Below are 19,135 nucleotides of genomic sequence, written 5' to 3' on the forward strand. Positions count from 1 at the left end.
CTCCCTGACTAAGGCCCTTCTACCCCGATCACTCAGATTGGCCGGGTGGCCAGCTGTAGGAAGAGTCCTGGTGGTTCCAAACGTCTTCCATTTATGGATGATAGAGGCCACCGTGCTCATTGGGACCTTTAATGCTGCAGAAACTTTTCTGTACCCTTCCCCCAATCTGTGCCTCGATACAATCCTGTTAACTATGGGACTTTATATAGACAGGTGTGTGCCTTTCCAAATCATGTCCAATCAACTGGATTTACCACAGGTGGACTCCATGGCAAAGGCTGTGAATACTTATGTACATGTGATTTTTTGGGTTTTTAATTTTAAATTTTATTTTTATTTGCAAAAATTCCAAACAAGCTTTTTTTTTCACTTTGTCATTATGGGGTATCGTGTGTAGAATTTTTTGGGGAAAAATGAATTTAATCCATTTTGGAATAAGGCTGTAACATAAAATGTGGAAACAGTGAAGCGCTGTGAATACTTTCTGGATGCACTGTAGTAGTGATAGACAAACAGCAGAAGAGGGCCACAGTGATAGATGTGGCAATCCCAAGTAATAGCAACATCAGGACCAAAAAATGAAAAACTGAAAATTATTTTAATTTATTTAGTTTAAAAATATATTATAATAATAATATAATTAATTTAATTTAAAACTATATTATATTTTAAATGTTTAAATTTTAAATGCTTGTTCCACAGGTTTCTTTCTCTGCATGTAGTTATGTGTCTGTGTTTCATGTGTAATGTGTTCCAACATGTTGCTATAACATCCAAATTTTCCCCAAGGGAATCAACAAAGTTACTGAATCTGTCTGGTTAACTATCTGTCTGTCTATCTGCCTTTCAATCACAGTGATATTTATTTGTTCACCTTCAAACAAAAGTAGATCTTTGTGAGTTTTTTCGCTTGTTAAAATATAATATGCTAAGACTACAATTACTGTTTTAACAAAATATGTAAACCTGCAAATGTTTAAAACAGAATAGTACAAGCTTTACACACATACACACACACACATGCACGTCAAATGTACAAACTCAGTGACTAACACACACGCATGCATGCATGCGCGCGCGCACACACACACACACACACACACACACACACACACACACACACACACACACACACACACACACACACACACACGCTACAAAATTACCAGAGTATTGAATAACCCCTGAGACAATCCAGCTCATAATAACAGGATGCAAGATGCCAGCAGGCAGAGTGTACATGCAACACTGTAACTAAGTGGCAGGAATCTGTGCTGATACAAAATGACCAGAGCATTGAATAACCCCTGTGAATGCTGTAATACTGAGCAGGATTACTATTTTTTAAATGTGTTTAATTTTTGCTGGACCCTCATCTTTTTTATGCTCACACACCCAAAGAGTCAATGTCTAGGCAAAAACACCACCCACACCACACTCAAAATATGTGTTTGTGTATGTATTTTCCTAATTAGCTGAAACCCAGTGACAGAAGTGGGTTTGGGTTAGGGTTAGGGGTTAGAGTTAGGGTGAGGGTTTAGGGTCAGGTTTTTGAAAGTGTACAATGACTTCCCCCATTGCTGTCCATGAGGCGGCATGGTTAGGGTTAGGGCTTAGGGATAAGTAACCTCCCCACATGAAGGCATATGAATGGCCTCCACATTTATCACAACAAAAAACCCTCAGCAAATTGTCCCTACATTCCATAATTTAACCACAGTGTCTATTTCTGAAATGTAAACAGGGTTTAATGACACAGGAGATGACATTTATCTGATGCTTTTATCCAAAGCACCTAACAGTGATCACTGAGTACAACTTGAGCAATTGAGGGTTAAGGGCATTGCTCAGGAGCCCCAACAGGGGCAACTTGGCAGTGGCAGAGCTTGAACCAGCAACCTACCGATTACAAGACAAGTACCTTAAGCGATAGGCTACCACTGCTTGCTGATGTAGGCAATCAGTTGGAAGGTGGTGGGTTTGAATCCCAGCCCTGCCATGTAGTCACTGTTGGGCTCTTGAGGAAGGCCCATAACTCTCTCAGCTACAGTAGCACTTTACAATGGTTTGTAGGTGTTTTCGCGTGTGTGTGTGAGAGAGAGAATGTGTGTTTTACATCCCAGGCCAATCCCAGAATGCCTCATTTTGGGCTTGAATTGCTTGCTAGCCAAGCACACTCTCGAACCACCACAGGATGTGGGTAAAAGGAGTGGCATTCACTTCCTGTGCACTGCCATACCACACTGCACCATGGTAAAACTGCAGTGTGCCAGATGCAGAAGAATATGGAGAAAATGCATATCTTACTGTCTTTCTTTTTCTCTTTCACACATACATACACTAGGCCAAGTGAGAAAATGAGCAATGTATTATGTATATTAATTTGTTTTCACTGATATTTACAAACAGGCAGAGCAAAAAATAAATGTGCCACTGACTTATTATGAACCTTGAGGCTACATGCAGCTGGTGATATGATCACGTACTTTCTTGCACTCACTCCAAAAACACATTGTTCAATGCATTTAGAATGCGGCCAGCAGCCTTCTGGGAAAAAAAGCAGCCAATAAAATTCAGTTTAATTATCCTCTACAATTCTGTTTAAATACATTCCATTATAATCCTGCAGCAACAGCGTTCTACTGCTTTTTCCCTTACATCCTATAAACTGTAAAAACCAAGATTAATAATATTGGACACAACCACATAAATACAAGCCACAAAGCACAGAGACAAGTAGAGGAACTCGTACAAGCACCAAAACACAGGGGGAGGTTCCCAAATACCAGTATTATCTCTCCTACCAACAATACTGCTATGATTACTACCACCATTACTATTATTACTCGGGGTACTACTGATATTACTGATACTACCACTACTACCACTACTAATAACATTACGCTACAACTATGCTAACGTTACTACTACCAGTATTGACCTTACTATTACTATAAATACTACTACTATTACTATTATTGCTACTACTACTACTAACACTATTACTACTACTACTACTATTACTATAAATACTACTACTATTACCATTATTGCTACTACTACTACTAATACTACTAACAATATTACTATTACTGCTATTATAACTACTGCTATTACTTTTTTAAAGGCCAAAAGCAGTAATCATGTGGGTTCACTATCTGGATGAAAGGTTATTACTTCTAACACTACTACTATAATGAAAAGCCAAGAACAGCCATTGTGTGGGTTCACCATCTGCAGGGTGAAATGCTGTAGTTGATGGTGGAAAAGCTGTAAATGAGATTACAGACTTAAGGATTCCTAACTTTCTATGTTTGTATGTAAATCTCTGTGTGCTTAGTGGCTGGAGTGAACACAAGATGTGAGCACAAGCATGGAGAGTACTGGGGAAGTGAATGGGTTGTAAATATATCTTTCACTCCATTATAGTACACATGCAAAAGACCATCAAAATGAATAAGTATGACAAACCATGCAGAGAAAGAGAGATGATGACAATTTCGTGGTAGTAGATTAAATGTCTAGTACTGTAGCATCTAGGACAGAACATGACTACAGAAGAACTCCAAAGTTGGCACAAAAGAATTATTTTCTGTAAATAAGAGCAGACTGAACAGTTTTAAGAAGATCACAGAGCCCCTGACAAAAAGTGCTATAATATCAATTACAAACTGTTCATCCTTTTACAGTTGGTGAAAAAGCATATAAAGCACCAGTCCTCTGTTTTGATAAATCAAGTTACAGTCTGCTCTTTTAAATGACAACTGACCTTGCTCCTATGTTGACTGACTAAACTAATACTTTATTGTAGGGTATTGTTTATTACAGTGATTGTATTGTATTGTGTTGATGGTATTGTTTATTAAACTGATGTTGACTAACAAACTCTAGTACTTATTGTTTATTGCATTTATTGTTTAAGATAGACCTTATTTATTTTGTACTTCTAGACATCAGTATTGATCCTTCTATTTCTATAGTATTCTAGATCATTGGTATGTTGGACTCTAACCTACCATACTGGCTAGGATGTATTCTATGAGTAAATGACACAGCACTTTTGTAAGTCACTCCAGATGAATGTCTGCTAAATGCCGTAAATGTAAATGTAAATATCTGCTAAATGCCGTAAATGCTCTGGTGAACCAGGTTACAGTCTGCTCTGATAAACAAAGTTATAGTCTGGTCTGATAAATAGGATTATACCCAGGATTCATTGTTGGAGATACAGTAAAATCACTGGAACAACTAATGATGCACAAAGCTTTAGCCAATGAACTTTTTGACTGTGAGATTTAATGACATTAAACAACCTCAAGGTTCCTGAGACACTCCAAGAGAGATCAGCAGACTGAGAGAGAGAGGAACATTCTCAATGGCTTCCAGGAAACCTCTAAACGTATATGAAACTGTTCTGAACACTGCACAAGTCCATTTGTCAGATCACCATCACTGACATGTTATCTCATAATGAATCACTTCCAACTCATGTCTCTCTACACATACCATTTTCAGCAATATAAAGGCCAGAGACATTATACAGAGAAGGTGTGGGGTTTAGAGGGGTTAGGTGAGTAAGAGAAGGGGGTGTGGCATCTGAAAATGGTGAGGGAGAGCAAAGGGGTGTGGCATAAGAGAGGGGTGGGGTGAGAGAGAGGAGAGCAGGGTTATGCTGCACTTGTCTGGAAACACAAGGATTAGGAGTCAGCTATAAAAGAGACAGACAGCTCTCATTACAATTGCTGCTATTCTGCCAACAGGCACAGACCACAGAGAAGAAACCTCGAACAGGTAAGAAAACCATTTCCAGTGCACCTGGCCTAAACTGGTATATACTTCTGCTTAATAAAATTTTATATATATATATATATATATATATATATATATATATATATATATATATATATATATATATATATATATAATTTCATACTCATAATTATATACTGTTTTATATCATTTTATGCTCTTTTAATTATATACTCTATATATAATTATATAATCTTTAAGTGTAAATTCCCTAATATACTGCTGTGAGTCCAGGTGATTCTACTACTGGCTGGAATGAGAGACTGGGTTAGGGTTGTGGTTATGGTTAGGGTTAGGGTTAGGTTACCCTAACTGGATGTGTTGTCTGAAAGTAAAGTGTTGTCATAGAAGTAAAGCCTGATGCACATAAAATCAATATGTCAAACACTTGTATTTTGCTATAGATCAGAGTGGTGTCAATGTCAATCCCTATGGCTACAAGATTGCTCAGTTTGTTAATGATTACATTTACATAACACAGCAGGATGGGGTGAACTTTGACAAACCAAACACCCTAATAAGATTAAAGAGATCCTAATAAGATTAAAGGAAAGAGAAGAGGATATAAGGGAGGATGGGATTTAAGCAGACAGAGTGAAAGGATCAGAGAGAGCACAGACATATAGTGGAAATCAAGACATAGTATTAAGACCTAAAAGGACAGTAACACTTATCAGGAAGGTCTGACTTCAGATGTTGAGTATAGTATAGTAGAGTAGCATTAGAGTAGAATTAGAGTAGAGAGTTACAGGAGGGACAGAGTAGGGGAGTGTTAGGATTTGGGTCCTAATCCAAAAAGACACTTCTGCTTCTGCCTCCTACAGTTCAGTAGTAACATACATGACAGTAAATAATTGAACAGATGTTTTTCAAAATGTCCAATATAAATTATAGCTATTTACTCACCTTGTCCTAAACACAGTTTAAAACAAAACACTGCTGTTAAGCAGCATACAGTCAGAAGAGGAGAGAGGAAGAAAAAAACATCAAGGCCATATTGTTCATGTACATCATGTACCTGTGCTTGTACTCATTAATAAAAATAATTTTAAAATAAATGGTCTGAGATCAATGGAAAACCTAGAAAATCTGCATGGACACAGAACTCGAGATTGTCATCTCTACTTGTTTGTCTTCCTGTTTCTGTCCCCTATGTAAAGGCAGGTAAGAACTCCTGTGTCTGTCCTCAGATAAAGGCAGGTATGAACACCCGTATCTGTCCCCAGGTAAAGGCAGGTATGATCACTCTTGTCTGTCCCCAGGTAAAGGCAGGTATGATCACCTGTGTCTGTCCCCAGGTAAAGGCAGATATGAATGCAGCACCCCCAGCGGGAAGCGCCCTGGCCACGCCAGCAGGTGGAGCTGGACCCACTACACCTAAGAAAGGTCCGCCAAAATTTAAACAGAGGCAGACCCGCACATTTAAGAGCAAAGCTCCAAAACCTGGACAGAAAGGGTGGGCTACACACACTCACAAACACACACACACCTACTCACTCAAAAACACACACAAACACACACACAGATATACACACATACACACTCACTCAAAAACATGCACACACATAAGCAAACACACTCACACACTCCATATTCTAATGTTAAGTGTATCAGGAGGTGTGTGTGGACTGTGTCAGGAGTGTGTCCGGAGTGTGTCAGGAGTGGCGTTATACTGGCTGATCTGCCTCTTTCTGGATGGGACCCCCCCTTTGAGTCTTGGTTCCTCTCAAGGTTTCTTCCTCATGCTCTAGGGAGTTTTTCCATGCCAATGTCATCCTCAGCTTGTTCACTGGGGGCTTTGGACATTTGTAAAGCTGCCTTGTGACATCTATTGTAAAAAGAGCTAGAGAAATACATTTTTGATTTGACACTTTCAGGTTTGGTGGTGATATTCCTGGAATGGAAGGCCTTGGTACAGGTGGGAGTGCACACACCCACCCACCCACACACACACCCATAAGTACACACCCACACGTATGCATACACATGCATGCACACACAGACTCCCATAAATATCTATACACATGTATACCCACACACACACACACACACACACACACACACACACACACACACATCCACTCACCAGAGATGGTCAGGAGTCACTTTGTCTGATGCAAGTGTGTCTGGAAAAGAATCTGAGTCTGAGGCCTCGTCACATGAACCACAAAAACTTGAAACCTAATGTTACATTTATGCTGGTCTACAAAATAATGTTAGCTAACAAGAACATGGCAGTAGTACAATGGAGCATGCAGCTACAAAAGCTAGAACATTACTACTTAAAATTATATGAAGCTCACTAGAAAAAGTATTCATTATCTAATCAGTCTAGCTGGCCAGCACACTTTTTATCAAAATTAGGGTTACGGTAAAGGTTAGGTTTAGGGCTAGGTTAACGGTTAGGGTAAGGGTTAGGGTTAGCTAGCTAACATGCTTGCTGTCCATGCCAACCTTTCAGTGTGTAAAAAATTAATTAAATAAAAATATTATCATAACTGACTTTTATTCAAATAACTTAAATGTCTTTTAAGTAGAGATGTGAGTCAGTTAAGCAAAAGTGCAAGTCGAATCGCAAGTCTTTCAAAATACATCAGAGTTCAAGTCACTGACTTGTGTCTCCATCTGACACACACACACAAAGCATATATCTATACACAAACACAGCATATATCAACACTACACACACTCACACACACCAACATTACACACAACTTATTACATACACAGACACAGCTCATATCAATATTACACACTCTTTTATATGCGCATACATATGTGACAAGTTTTGATGGTTAAAAACAAAACTTAATAAATAAATAAGGAATAAACAATTTCTTCTCTTTACCTCGACCCCTCTCCTATATCTCAGACTTCTCAGTGGTGTGCCCCTGGGAGGCTTTTGGTGATATGGAGCTCAGTGACCTGGCTAAATACGGCATAATTTAAACATTGTCTCCAGCCTCCTGCCTCTACACCCGTGACTCCGCCCTTTTTCACTCCAGTGACTCCGCCCTTTCTCACTGACCCTTCCCAGTCAGTTCCCCCTATTCCTCTAATGCAGTTATGAGACATTGCATGTTTTTTTTGCTGTAGCTTGGCATAATAAAAGAGACTTATATAACTTCACACATATTAATGATAGTTCATATCATATTTGTATGTGTTGTTATTATTCTTTTTGGCATTTTATTGTTATTATGTAACATTTTATACTGACTTTGTCCATTGTGATAAAACCACCTTTTCAACCCTCTTTCTTACCTGAGTATGGGCTTGGCCTGACTCAACTAGCTTCATAACACCTGATAAATGTTATCCAGTGAACTCCTAGCTGAGGTTCTGCCATTACATGCCTTTGGATAAGCTTTCTTGGAGCATAAATAACACAGTGTAAATATTAATATGAACACTGCGTGTTCCTTCTCTGCAGTCTAAGGTGTAGGGCTGGGTTAGGGTTAGTCTGCAGTCTACAGTGTGGGTTGAGGTTATGGTTAGTCTATAGTTTCTGGGTTAGGGTTAGTCTGCAGTCTTCCATCTGGGTTAGAGTTAGTTAGGGTTACTGTTAGTCTTATGGAACCAACAGTGATGAATCATAATTATAAATCATAATTATTCATGTATTCATTAACAGAAATGGTTCAAGTTATTAAGGTAGAAATCCGCCCTCTCCTCATTCTCCACCCTCTCCCCCTCTTCATTTTCCATCCTGCCCCTCATTCTCCTCCCTGTCCCCTGTCCCCTCTCCTAGCCTGCCCTCCAAACACATTTATGTTAATTTATTTGAATATCTGTAATGATATGGTAATTCAGTAAAGTTTACATTCTCGGGAATTTATGAGAATTGTGTTTGCTGTTTATTTAATGTTTGCCATCACAAACCGTAAGCTGTTAAGAGATATTGGACATTTTGGTAGATTTCCACAGAAGGAAGAGATGTGTCTAGCACATAAAATGTAAAGCTTAAAATGATCAAATGTTTAGAATGAAGCTACTGAGTCCATATTTCCCCATATATATCTATATCAACACAAAGCTCAATATTCATTTATCTACATCAGGGATGATGATAATTGAATCAGCACTTGAAAGGAGAAAGAAGATATGGCTGACTCCTACCAGAGCCAGTTATGTCCAGTGTTATGACCAGTTTTATGACAAATTCCACTGACCATTATGTCCAGTGTTATGACCATTGTTATGATCACTTTGTCTAGTGTTATGGCCATTGGCTTTAAAGTTAAAAAGTGTTCTAATTAAACAACCAGCAGCTTGTACTCCCCATATGAAAAAAAGTGAAATGTTTTGGTGTTGGGCAAAATAATATGGTGGATTACTTCCATTGATCTCACTTTTCTCTGATTGTTGGATATTGTGTCAGTTACCCTATTCTATATTATAGACCAGTGGCTCACAAGCATGAGAGGATTCTGATTGCACAATTAAAAGGAGCAAAAAATAATTTTTACTATCCAAAAATAGCCAACAATATTTCTGAAAGTAATGATTTATTATTTATACATATTTCTATAAAGAGCAGTTCACATGACATTGGGTTATAATGCTCAAAGCAGTTTAGGCTCCACAGAGTGGACCCCCAGGAAACTGAGCAACGCTAACGCCTGCAGTACTGTGGTCCACACTCTCCTCCTGTCACACAGACAGTGGAACACAGTTTCCAAGCCCGCCAAACAGCCTGGAACCAAGCACTTCACCACACCCCGCTAACCCAACACTTCACACTACTCCTTTAACCCAACACTTCACCTCACCCCCTCTAACCCAACAAGAATAGGGACACCTTACCCCAAGGTGTACGCCATCATACATAGTCTATATGCCATAAAACACCAACGTTTACCAGTGCTAAAGCTTACCAATGGTTAGCATTATGCATAGTGGTCTTTCCAACACAAGACTGTGCATAGTGATTTTACCAATGGTCAGCACTGCACATACTGACCTTCCCAATGCTTGGCACTAAGCGATCTTACCAATGATTAACATTCCGCATAGTGATCTTACAGTGCTTTGCACTATGCATAATGATCTTACCAACACTTATCATTGCACATAGTAACCTTACCAATACTTAATATTATGAAAGGTGATCTTACCAAAACTTGGCACCATGCACAGTGATCTTACCAACTCTTAGCACTACACATAGTGTTCTTACAATACTAACCAATTCTTAGTGATCTTAAAATGCTTAGCACTGCTCAGTGATTTTACCAATGATTACCACTGCGCATCTTCTCAAGGCTTAGCATTGCACATAGTGATCTTGCAACACTTAGCACTGTTCATAGTGATTCTACCAACTCTTAGCACTATGCAAAGATATCTTACAAATGCTTCGCACTACACAGTGATCTTAAAACTCTTAGCACTGCTCAGTGATCTTCCCAACACTTAGCACTATGCATAGTGATTTTACCAACGCGTAGCATTACGCAGTGATCTTACAACACAACAAACCAACTCTAAGCACTACACATAGTGTTCTTACAAATGCCTAGAACTACCCATTGTGATTTTATCATTGCTTTGCAATACGCATAGTGTTGTTACAATGCTTAGCATTCTGCACAGTGATCTTACAAAAGCTTAGCATTGTGCATCTTATGAATGCTTAGTCCTGCATAGTGAGCTTAAAATGCTTAGATTGAGGAGGCAGACGCATGTGCGGAGAGGAGTGAGATTTATTATGGGCAAATCCAAAATCAGAGTCGTTAAAGCCCAGGGTCATAGAGCCGACACGGAGAGCACAAGGATACATGATTAAACGGGACAAGGGCTAAGATACAAGAGTAACTAAACACAGAGGCTAAAATTAAACACACGGAAACAAACAGGGGAGCAGGCTATAACATAAACTAGGAAACACAGAGGCTAGCTGAACACAAAGGCACAGAGTACAAAGAAACCACCATAAGAATAAACATGCAAACATAATGAATTAAACCCATACAATATTTCAATGACCAGCAAAAACACATAAGAAGAGGAACTTCTTCCCACAGGCCATTCGGGCCCTGAATCAGGGCAACTGATAAACTGTGGGGACCACCACCATGATGTAAATAACAATCTCTCTCTAACAGTCTCTCAGTCTCTCTCTATTGGTCTTCAGGGAATGAAAGTGCTTCCAGAGAGAAGAGAGAACAGAGAGAAGAGCCTATTATTGGGATGGGTTGGGTCCTTCACAATCCTCCTGGCCTTGGTCTGGCACCGCTTGTAATAGATGGTCTGCAGGTTGGGAAGTTCCGTATGAGTGATGCGCTCTGCTGAATGCACCACCCTCTGGAGTACTTGTCTGTCCTGCTTGGTGCTGTTCCCAAACCAGACTGTGATGTTCCCCGTGAGGATGCTCTTGATAGTGCAGGTGTAGAAGTTCCACAGTACCTTGGAGGGCAGTCTGAAGTCTCTTAGGTGTCTGAGGTGGTAAAGACGTTGACCAGCCTTGTTTGCCAGGGATTTGGCGTGGTGGGACCAGGACAGGTCCTGCGAGATGTGAACTCCAAGGTACCTGAAACTATCTACTCTCTCCACCATGGTTCTGTTGATCCTCACAGGTTGGTAGTGCTGCTCCTGCTTCTTGCTGCAGTCCACAATCAGCTCCTTTGTCTCGCTGACATTTAGGAGGAGATTACTTCCCTGGCACCAGTTTTCCAGGTGTTTAATCTCCTCCAGGTAGGCCCTCTCATCGTTTTCCAAGATGAGGCCCATGACGATGGTATCGTCAACGAACTTGACAATGTGGAGCTGGAAGTGGCCGCGCAGTCGTAAGTGTACAATGAGTAGAGCAGGGGACTTAGGACACAACCCTGAGGAGCTCCAGTGCTGAGGGTGAGGGTGGATGAGACACAGTTGCCCACCCATACTGATTGTGGTCTGTCTGTTAGGAAGTTGGAGATCCAGCCCACACAGGGATAGATGCAGTCCTAGATCCTCCAACTTAGTAGTGAGTCAGAAGGGGATGATAGTGTTAAATGCTGAACTGTATTTGACCAACAGTATTTTAACATAATTACTCCTCCCTTTGTCCAGGTGGGTCAGTGTGGTGTGGAGTAGATGTGCAATTGCGTCATCAGTGGAACGGTTGTGGCGGTATGCAAATTGCAGTGGGTCCATGGAGGCTGGCAGTAAAGAGGTGATGAAGTCTCTGATTAGCTTTTCAAGGCACTTCATCACGACTGATGTGAACGCAACAGGGCAGTAGTCATTGAGGCCAGAGGGTCGAGGTTTCTTTGGGACGGGGACGATGGTGGATCGCTTAAAGATGGATGGGACGATACCGGGTGTCAGGGAGAGGTTGAAGATGTTGGTGAACACCAGGGCTAGCTGGTCTCCGCAGGCTTTGAGGACTCTACTGCAGATACAGTCTGGTCCTGCCGCCTTCCTGGTATTCACTCTTTTAAACACTCTCCTCATGTCACTCTCCATGATGATGAGAGGGCGCTGTTCTATGGCGGACTCTGCGCATGCTCCATTGGCTGCGCCGATAGCACCATCAGCATTGTTAGGACTAGCCCTGTTAGCTTTAGCGCTGCTAGATGTAACCTTAAAGCAACCAAAGAACGTGTTTAGCTTGTTTGCCAGAGACTCATCCATGCTCATCAGTCCGGTGGGTGGGCTTCTGTAGTCTGTGATTGTCCGTAGTCCCTACCACAGGGATCTAGAGCCAGCTGGAACTGTGCCTATAGTTTCCTCCTGTAGTGCCAGTTCGCCTCCCTCACCGCCCTGCGCACTCCGTATGCTGCAGACTTGTACTCGTCCATGTTCCCGCTGATGATCCCTGCATTGTAGGCCGTAGTGTGAGAGTTCAGAGCCTCGCGGATGGTTTTGTTCACCTAGGGCTTCTGGTTGGGAAATTTCTTGATGGTGGTTCTTGGAATTGTATCGTCCACCAGTTTCCCAATAAACCCTACTACTGCCTCCGTAAACTCGCTAACATCATCGGTGCTGTCCCAGTCTGCATCATCCAGACCATCCTGTAGAGCGGCCACCGATTGGTCTGTCCAGCATGCGACCTCCCTCTGAACCAGAGATTCCCGTTTCAGCCTTTGTTTATTTTTTGGTATGAGGAAGATGGCGGTGTGGTCCGACTTACTAAACAGTGGATGAGCTAGTGCCTTGTAGCTGTCCTTGTATGGGGTGTAGCAGTGGTCTAGTGTCCTCTTTCCCATGGTGGGGAAGGTTACGTGCTGATAAAGGTTGGGCACTGCACACTTGAGGTTAGTGCTGTTAAAATCCCCAACTATGATAAGTGCAGCGTCTCAGTGCTGTGCCTGAAACTGTGTGAGAGCCTCATGAATTTCCCACAGTGCAGTGTCCATGTTGGCCTGGGGTGGGATGTACATGGTGTTGATGATGCCCCAAGTGAACTCCCAAGGAAGGTAGAAAGGACGAAACTTTAGGGCGAGCAGCTCCAGGTTGGGTGAGCAGGAGCAGGCGAGAGTAACAACATTAGCATTGCTGCACCAGCTGTTGTTTACCATCACACACATTTCACCACCTCTCGACTTCCCCGAATCTGCCATCCTGTCCATGCGGTGAACTGAGAAGAACTCGGCTGGCTGGATAGCGTGGCTCAGTAACGCTGGGATCAGCCATGACTTGGTGAAGCAGAGGAGGTTGCAGTCCCGAATGTCCATCTGAACCTTTATCCTGGCCCGGAGGTCGTCGAGCTTGTTGTCCAAAGACTGGATATTGGCTAGCAGGATGCTGGGTAAGGGAGCTCGGTGTGCCCGAGCCCTCAGCCTGTTCCTGACGCCGGCTTGCTTTCCTCGAGGCCATTTCCTCCCGTCGCGTCCTTTGTTCTCCCTCAGGATCTCCGTTGGCCATCTTGGGTCCAGGGTTAGAGATGGCTTGAGGTGAGTGTTATGTAGACTAAGAGAAATAAGAGCATCTCTGCTGTATGAGATGTAGAGAGAAGAGTGGTGTAGAAAGAAAGACTGTGGCGATATCAGGGATAGCGGGAAGGGCGGGAAGAGCGAAAAGAGCGAAGAAGATAGCGAAAAGGGTGAAAAAAGTGCCAGGTGTGGACAGAGCAGTCGTAACGGCAGCCGACCTCACCGGCGCCATCTTGAACATCTTAATCTTACCAACGCTTAGCACTATGCAGTGTTCTTACAACGCTTGCCAATGTTTAGTGATCTTACAATGCTTAGCACTGACAGACAGTCCATTTGCTGATGTCACTCCCACTACTCTGACAAACACTGACACAGTTCTTGTGCTGATGTCACTCCCACTATTCTGACAGTGACAGTTCTTCATGGTCTACTTCCTCATGGTCTACTTCTTCATGGTTTATTTCTTCATAGTTTTCTTTCTCATAGCCTACTTCTTTATGGTTTATTTCCTTATTGCCTACTTCTTTGTGGTCTACTCCCTTATGATCTACTTCTCCATGGTCTACTTCCTTAGGGCCTACTTTTTCATGGCCTACTTATCCATGGTCTACTTCTTCATGGCCTACTTTTTCATGGCTGAACCATTGTTACTCCTAAATGCTTCCACATCATAATATCAATTACAGTTAAATGGGGTAGATCACAAAACCAAATAGATTCACAGATACTTCCACACCTCCACAAATAATCTAAATATCCTATACACACAAAGAACAGGAGGAAATTAAACCTCTTTCCAACAGGTTTAATCCAACTGTCTGTTGGCCCAGATCATACAGAAATTGTGTGTCACAAAAGGGACTATTAGGGTCAGTGTCATGAACAGTTTAGGGTTAAAGTCAGGGTCAGGGCACAGTTAGGAACAGTTCAGGTCAGGAAACGTTCAGAGTCACGGTTAATGTCAGGAACAGTTCAGGTGTAGCTCTGACACCAAAGTCCCAAACTGGAGATGAAGAGAGCAAGAACTTCTCTCCTTAACTATTCAACTGTTCAGATTCACACGATACACTCTCACTCTCCAAATAGCACACTACAGACAAATATCACACGATTCTAACATTAAAAAGAAAAAAATGTTTTTGAATTCCAAAACAAATTAAAATAATGGCAGTAGTAATGATACCAGTAATAATGGAGAGGGTTTACAGATACTGAGGTTGACATGAAGACACATGCACTACTACTATCCAAGCCTAACAAATCCTGTGGGAGTGAGAGAGACATCAAGCCCTGCAGACAGTTGGCACTGCATCTCTGTTTAAGATGGCTGATTTTGTCTGCAGAAGCACAATCTGATGACAGCCTGGAACACATTTAATCTATGCAATACAGTTTCCAACAGGTGGTGCTGACAAGCAACTGTGGCTTGAGCTCATTTTTCCCCAAGCTTAGCTGAAAGTAGGAAGAGAGTGTTTCCATCACCTGCTGGTGATGAGTTTGTATTTCTTGCCCTTTACACCATGTATGTCTACCTCAAAAAGCAACATGTCCTTTTTTCAGGACAACGCTAAGGACACAAGTGGTGTTATGCTGGATACTGGTAAATCTGTGGCAAGTGGATGATTTACTGGGTAATTTAAATGTGTTGCACTGTATCAGTAAGTCATTAATTGCTCTTTAGGCTATCTTTTATTGTGCATGACCGAGCACTGGGGTTGGGGTTAAGGCTAGGGTTAAGGTTAGGGTTAGCAGTGCTAAGGGTTAGCGCCAGGGTTAGGGTTAGAGTCACAGTTAGCGTTACCAGTGCTAAGGGTTAGTCTCAGGGTTAGAGTTAGCAGTGCTAAGGGTTAGGGTAACCAGTGTTGAGGGTTAAGTTCAGGGTTAGGGTTACCAGTGCTAAGGGTTAGAGTCAGGGTTAGGGTTACCAGTGCTATGTTTTAGTGTCAGGGTAAGGGTTACCAGTGCTATGTTTTAGTGTCAGGGTAAGGGTTACCAGTGCTATGGTTTAGTGTCAGGGTAAGGGTTACCAGTGCTAAGGGTTAGTGTCAGGCTTAGGGTTACCAGTGCTAAGGGTTAGGGTCAGGGTTAGGGTTACCAGTGCTAAGGGTTAGCGTCAGGGTTAGCGTTACCAGTGCTAAGGGATAGGGTCAGGGTTAGGGTTACCAGTGCTAAGGGTTAGTGTCAGGGTTAGGGTTACCAGTGCTAAGATTTAGTGTTAGGGTTAGGGTTACCAGTGCTAAGGGTTAGGGTCAGGGTTAGGGTTACCAGGGCTTTGTGCTATGATGGAACGTGTGCTGTGATGTTTCATGTTGCTTGGCTAGGTTAACCCTAACCAGGTACAGGGAAGTGATACAGAGGACTGCAGCAACAGGACTGGGAAAATATTTTAGTTTTGATAGTAAAGTTGGATAAGATTACATAAACATTTGTGCCAGTACAACAATAAAAAATAACTTTGAACAATATTCATACTTAAAACCAGAAACAAAAATAATGAAGACTCATATGTATATTACCACAACAATGATAATAGTAATAAGAGGAATTACATAATCACATACATCACATACATCATTATATTACAATACAAGTGACATTTTCTAAAGCATTGTGAGGTTGAAGAATTAAAATAACAATGTTGTTTTTTTTCCATTCATGTTTAATGTTTAATATCACTTTACAGTAATACTTTATAATTAATTTTATAAATGATTTAAAATTAGTTTGTCAAACACCCTGATCATTATTAATAAGCAGTTACAACACATTAATGAAAACGACAAGTGATCTGTTGAATGTGGGCTCAATATTCGGCAAGCAACAGGTAACTGTTGCCCTTTTATTTATGTCTTATATCTTCTTATTATTCATTATAATGTGTTTATGACCAACTAGTCATAAATCCACTAAAGTGGAGCCTTACTGTATTTTACTGTAAAGCTGTACTATATTTTCTCTTGAATTTTTCCTTTTGGATTTTGCCTAGTGTCCATTTTGAAGGTTTTAGTCTCAATTGTGCAAATATATATGTGTATTTAAATATTGTACATATACATGTAAATGATGTAAATAAAGTACATATATATGTAAATGATATAAATAATGACTATCTCTTTTGATGTGCAGTCACACTCACTCTCCTGTTTAACACCGGCAGATTTCTGACTTCAGAACCACTTTTGACTGAAAATAATTTAAAATACAGTTAGGGTTAGGGTAGTTGTATGGTTGTATTTAGGGTAATTTTATGGTTGTAGGTAGGGTAATTGGATGACTGTAGTTAGGGTAGTTGTACGGTTGTAGTTGGGGTAGTTGTATGGTTGTGGTTAGGGTAGTTGTATGGCTGTAGTTGGGGTAGTTGTAGGGTAGTTGTATGGTTGTAGTTAGGGTAGGTGTATGGTTGTCAGTGTCAATGCTGGGTTGAGAGTGGGATGAGTCTGACCACTGATGAAGTCCTAAAGGATGGTAACAAACTGCACAGCAGCAGACTGGCAATAGACTATTTGTAAGCATGTTTGTACATTTATGTACTTATGTGTGTATGTGATTATTCTATCTTAGTGTGTGTAAAAGTGGTGGGGGGTACTTGTCAGTGGAACACATGCTTACTGGACTAAACAGAGTTCTCAACAAAGGCAAAACTACCATCACACAGCCAGACAGAACCCATCAACAGGACCTACAGGCCACTGTAAGAATGTAGTGCAGCAGTTAGGAAGTGTAGCTGGGTGCATTTACACTGTCCCTAACCTTAGCTAACCCCAGACCTAGTTATCCCTATCCCTAACCTTAGCTAACCCCAGACCTAGCTATCCCTATCCCTAACCTTAGCTAACCCCAGACCTAGTTATCCCTATCCCTAACCTTAGCTAACTCTAACACTACACTAGCAGTAAAAGAGTTTTTATAGGACTGAGCAAGTAGTCTGTGTTTAGTGTTTATTTGATGTTTGTGTTTGTTTACTAAGCTAAAACATGAGTCTTTTGGTTTAGTATTTGTGTACATTTTAGCTTAGTCTGTGTGTGCGTGTGTGTGTGTGTGTGTGTGTGTGTGTGTGTGTGTGTTTTCTAAAGGTAAAATGTAAAAAGTCTTAATCGCTCATTAAATTCCGCAGGGTAAAACTTCAAACAACAAAATGTTACTCCCAAAAGAAATGTTACCCCCAAAAGGTTCTTCTGTATTTCAGTACTTCCTCCTGTTAGACTCTCAGCTGTTGTTTGTTTTTTTCATTCTTCCCCTAAAAGTTCAAAACCATCTAATCTAGGGTTTTGTTTCCATGGTAACAGTGAAACTAGTTGTGCAATAGATGGTTTAATGGACCACAGATAAAAACATTTTTCTGTTACCAATGTTGAATAGCTGCAGTCAGTGTGGGTTAAATCCAGATATGGAGTCAGAACAGCTGCAGTTAGTGTGGGGTAAATCCAGCTATGGAGTCAGAACAGCTGCAGTTAGTGTGGGGTAAATCCAGCTATGGAGTCAGAACAGCTGCAGTCACTGTGGGTTAAATCCAAATATGGAGTCAGAACAGCTGCAGTTAGTGTGGAGTAAATTCAGATATGGAGTCAGAACAGCTGCAGTCAGTATGGGGTAAATCGGTAACCACCCCTGTACAGGTTAGCCTAGAAAGAGAGTAATTTTTCTGTTTCCAATGTTGAATAGCTGCAGTCACTGTGGGTTAAATCCAGATATGGAGTCAGAACAGCTGCAGTTAGTGTGGGGTAAATCCAGCTATGGAGTCAGAACAGCTGCAGTCAGTATGGGGTAAATCGGTAACCACCCCTGTACAGGTTAGCCTAGAGAGAGAGAGAGAGAGAAAGACACAAAGAGAGTAAAAGAAAGATACAAAAAGGCCAAGCAAGTTTTAGAAACATATTTTAAAAAAAGTAAGCCTCACTCCTATTATTATAAACATTTCTAATCAAGAACGGAGCAAAGAAGACAGTCTGGCTGGATATAAAGTCTGGGAAAAAAAAGAAATCTTGGCTGCTAAAAGAGCAGAGAGTTTGCAAATGATGTGAAAAAAACAAAACCAAAATAGAATTGCCCTTTCTAACCGAATGCTCAAAATTCAAGATGTGTGAAAAATTATTTCCAAAAACGCTAAATGTCCAAGATTTAACAGCCTCTCTAATGTTCAGAAATGACCACATCTACTAGGGAAGCACAAGAAGTGCTGGACATCAACAGCTCAAAAAATCACCCTCTACTATCATAAATATCGATGAGGGAAATGAGAGAAAGCGAGACAGAGAAAGTGATAGGGGGTGCGACTGTGTGTATGTGTGTTACCATAGCTCCTACTCCATAGGCAGGTGCAGTAGCAGGTGTGAGGGTGTGGTAGGGGTCTGTAGCATACACTCGGCTGTAACTGAGTAAAGCACACACACAAACATGAAGAGAAGCTTTGTATTAGCTGCTTCCCACTGTAACAGCATCATTATCAACCTCAACTACCCCATCAG

General features: G+C 41.2%; 2 protein-coding genes across 2 annotated transcripts in view; one reads left to right on the forward strand and one right to left on the reverse strand.

Moving 5' to 3' along the window:
* Positions 1-6,119: 6,119 nt before the first annotated feature.
* LOC113589373 (retinal cone rhodopsin-sensitive cGMP 3',5'-cyclic phosphodiesterase subunit gamma-like) lies at positions 6,120-7,758 on the forward strand. Its single transcript, XM_027028994.1, has 3 exons — positions 6,120-6,265; positions 6,687-6,727; positions 7,682-7,758. Exons 1-3 carry the CDS (start codon positions 6,120-6,122, stop codon positions 7,756-7,758), a joined length of 264 nt encoding a protein of 87 aa, XP_026884795.1.
* An 8,355-nt stretch (positions 7,759-16,113) lies between these two features.
* Positions 16,114-19,135, reverse strand: part of LOC113589374 (RNA binding protein fox-1 homolog 2-like) — a 39,820-nt gene continuing 36,798 nt past the window's right edge. The window contains exons 11-12 of the mRNA XM_035525735.1: positions 18,963-19,041; positions 16,114-18,466 (exon numbers count right to left, since the gene is read on the reverse strand). Of these exons, the coding sequence (XP_035381628.1) occupies positions 18,425-18,466; positions 18,963-19,041 (121 nt within the window). The 3' untranslated portion in view covers positions 16,114-18,424. The remainder of the gene's footprint in view (positions 18,467-18,962; positions 19,042-19,135) is intronic.

The sequence above is a fragment of the Electrophorus electricus genome, chromosome 4 (assembly GCF_013358815.1).
Source record: "Electrophorus electricus isolate fEleEle1 chromosome 4, fEleEle1.pri, whole genome shotgun sequence".
NCBI classification, from domain to species: Eukaryota; Metazoa; Chordata; class Actinopteri; order Gymnotiformes; family Gymnotidae; genus Electrophorus; species Electrophorus electricus.

Coding starts and splice junctions, on each gene's coding strand:
- LOC113589373 (XM_027028994.1), top strand. CDS start 6,120: ATGAATGCAGCACCCCCAGCGGGAAGCGCCCTGGCCACGCCAGCAGGT. Junction 6,266..6,686: donor CCAAAACCTGGACAGAAAGG/GTGGGCTACACA, acceptor TGACACTTTCAG/GTTTGGTGGTGATATTCCTG. Junction 6,728..7,681: donor AATGGAAGGCCTTGGTACAG/GTGGGAGTGCAC, acceptor CCTATATCTCAG/ACTTCTCAGTGGTGTGCCCC.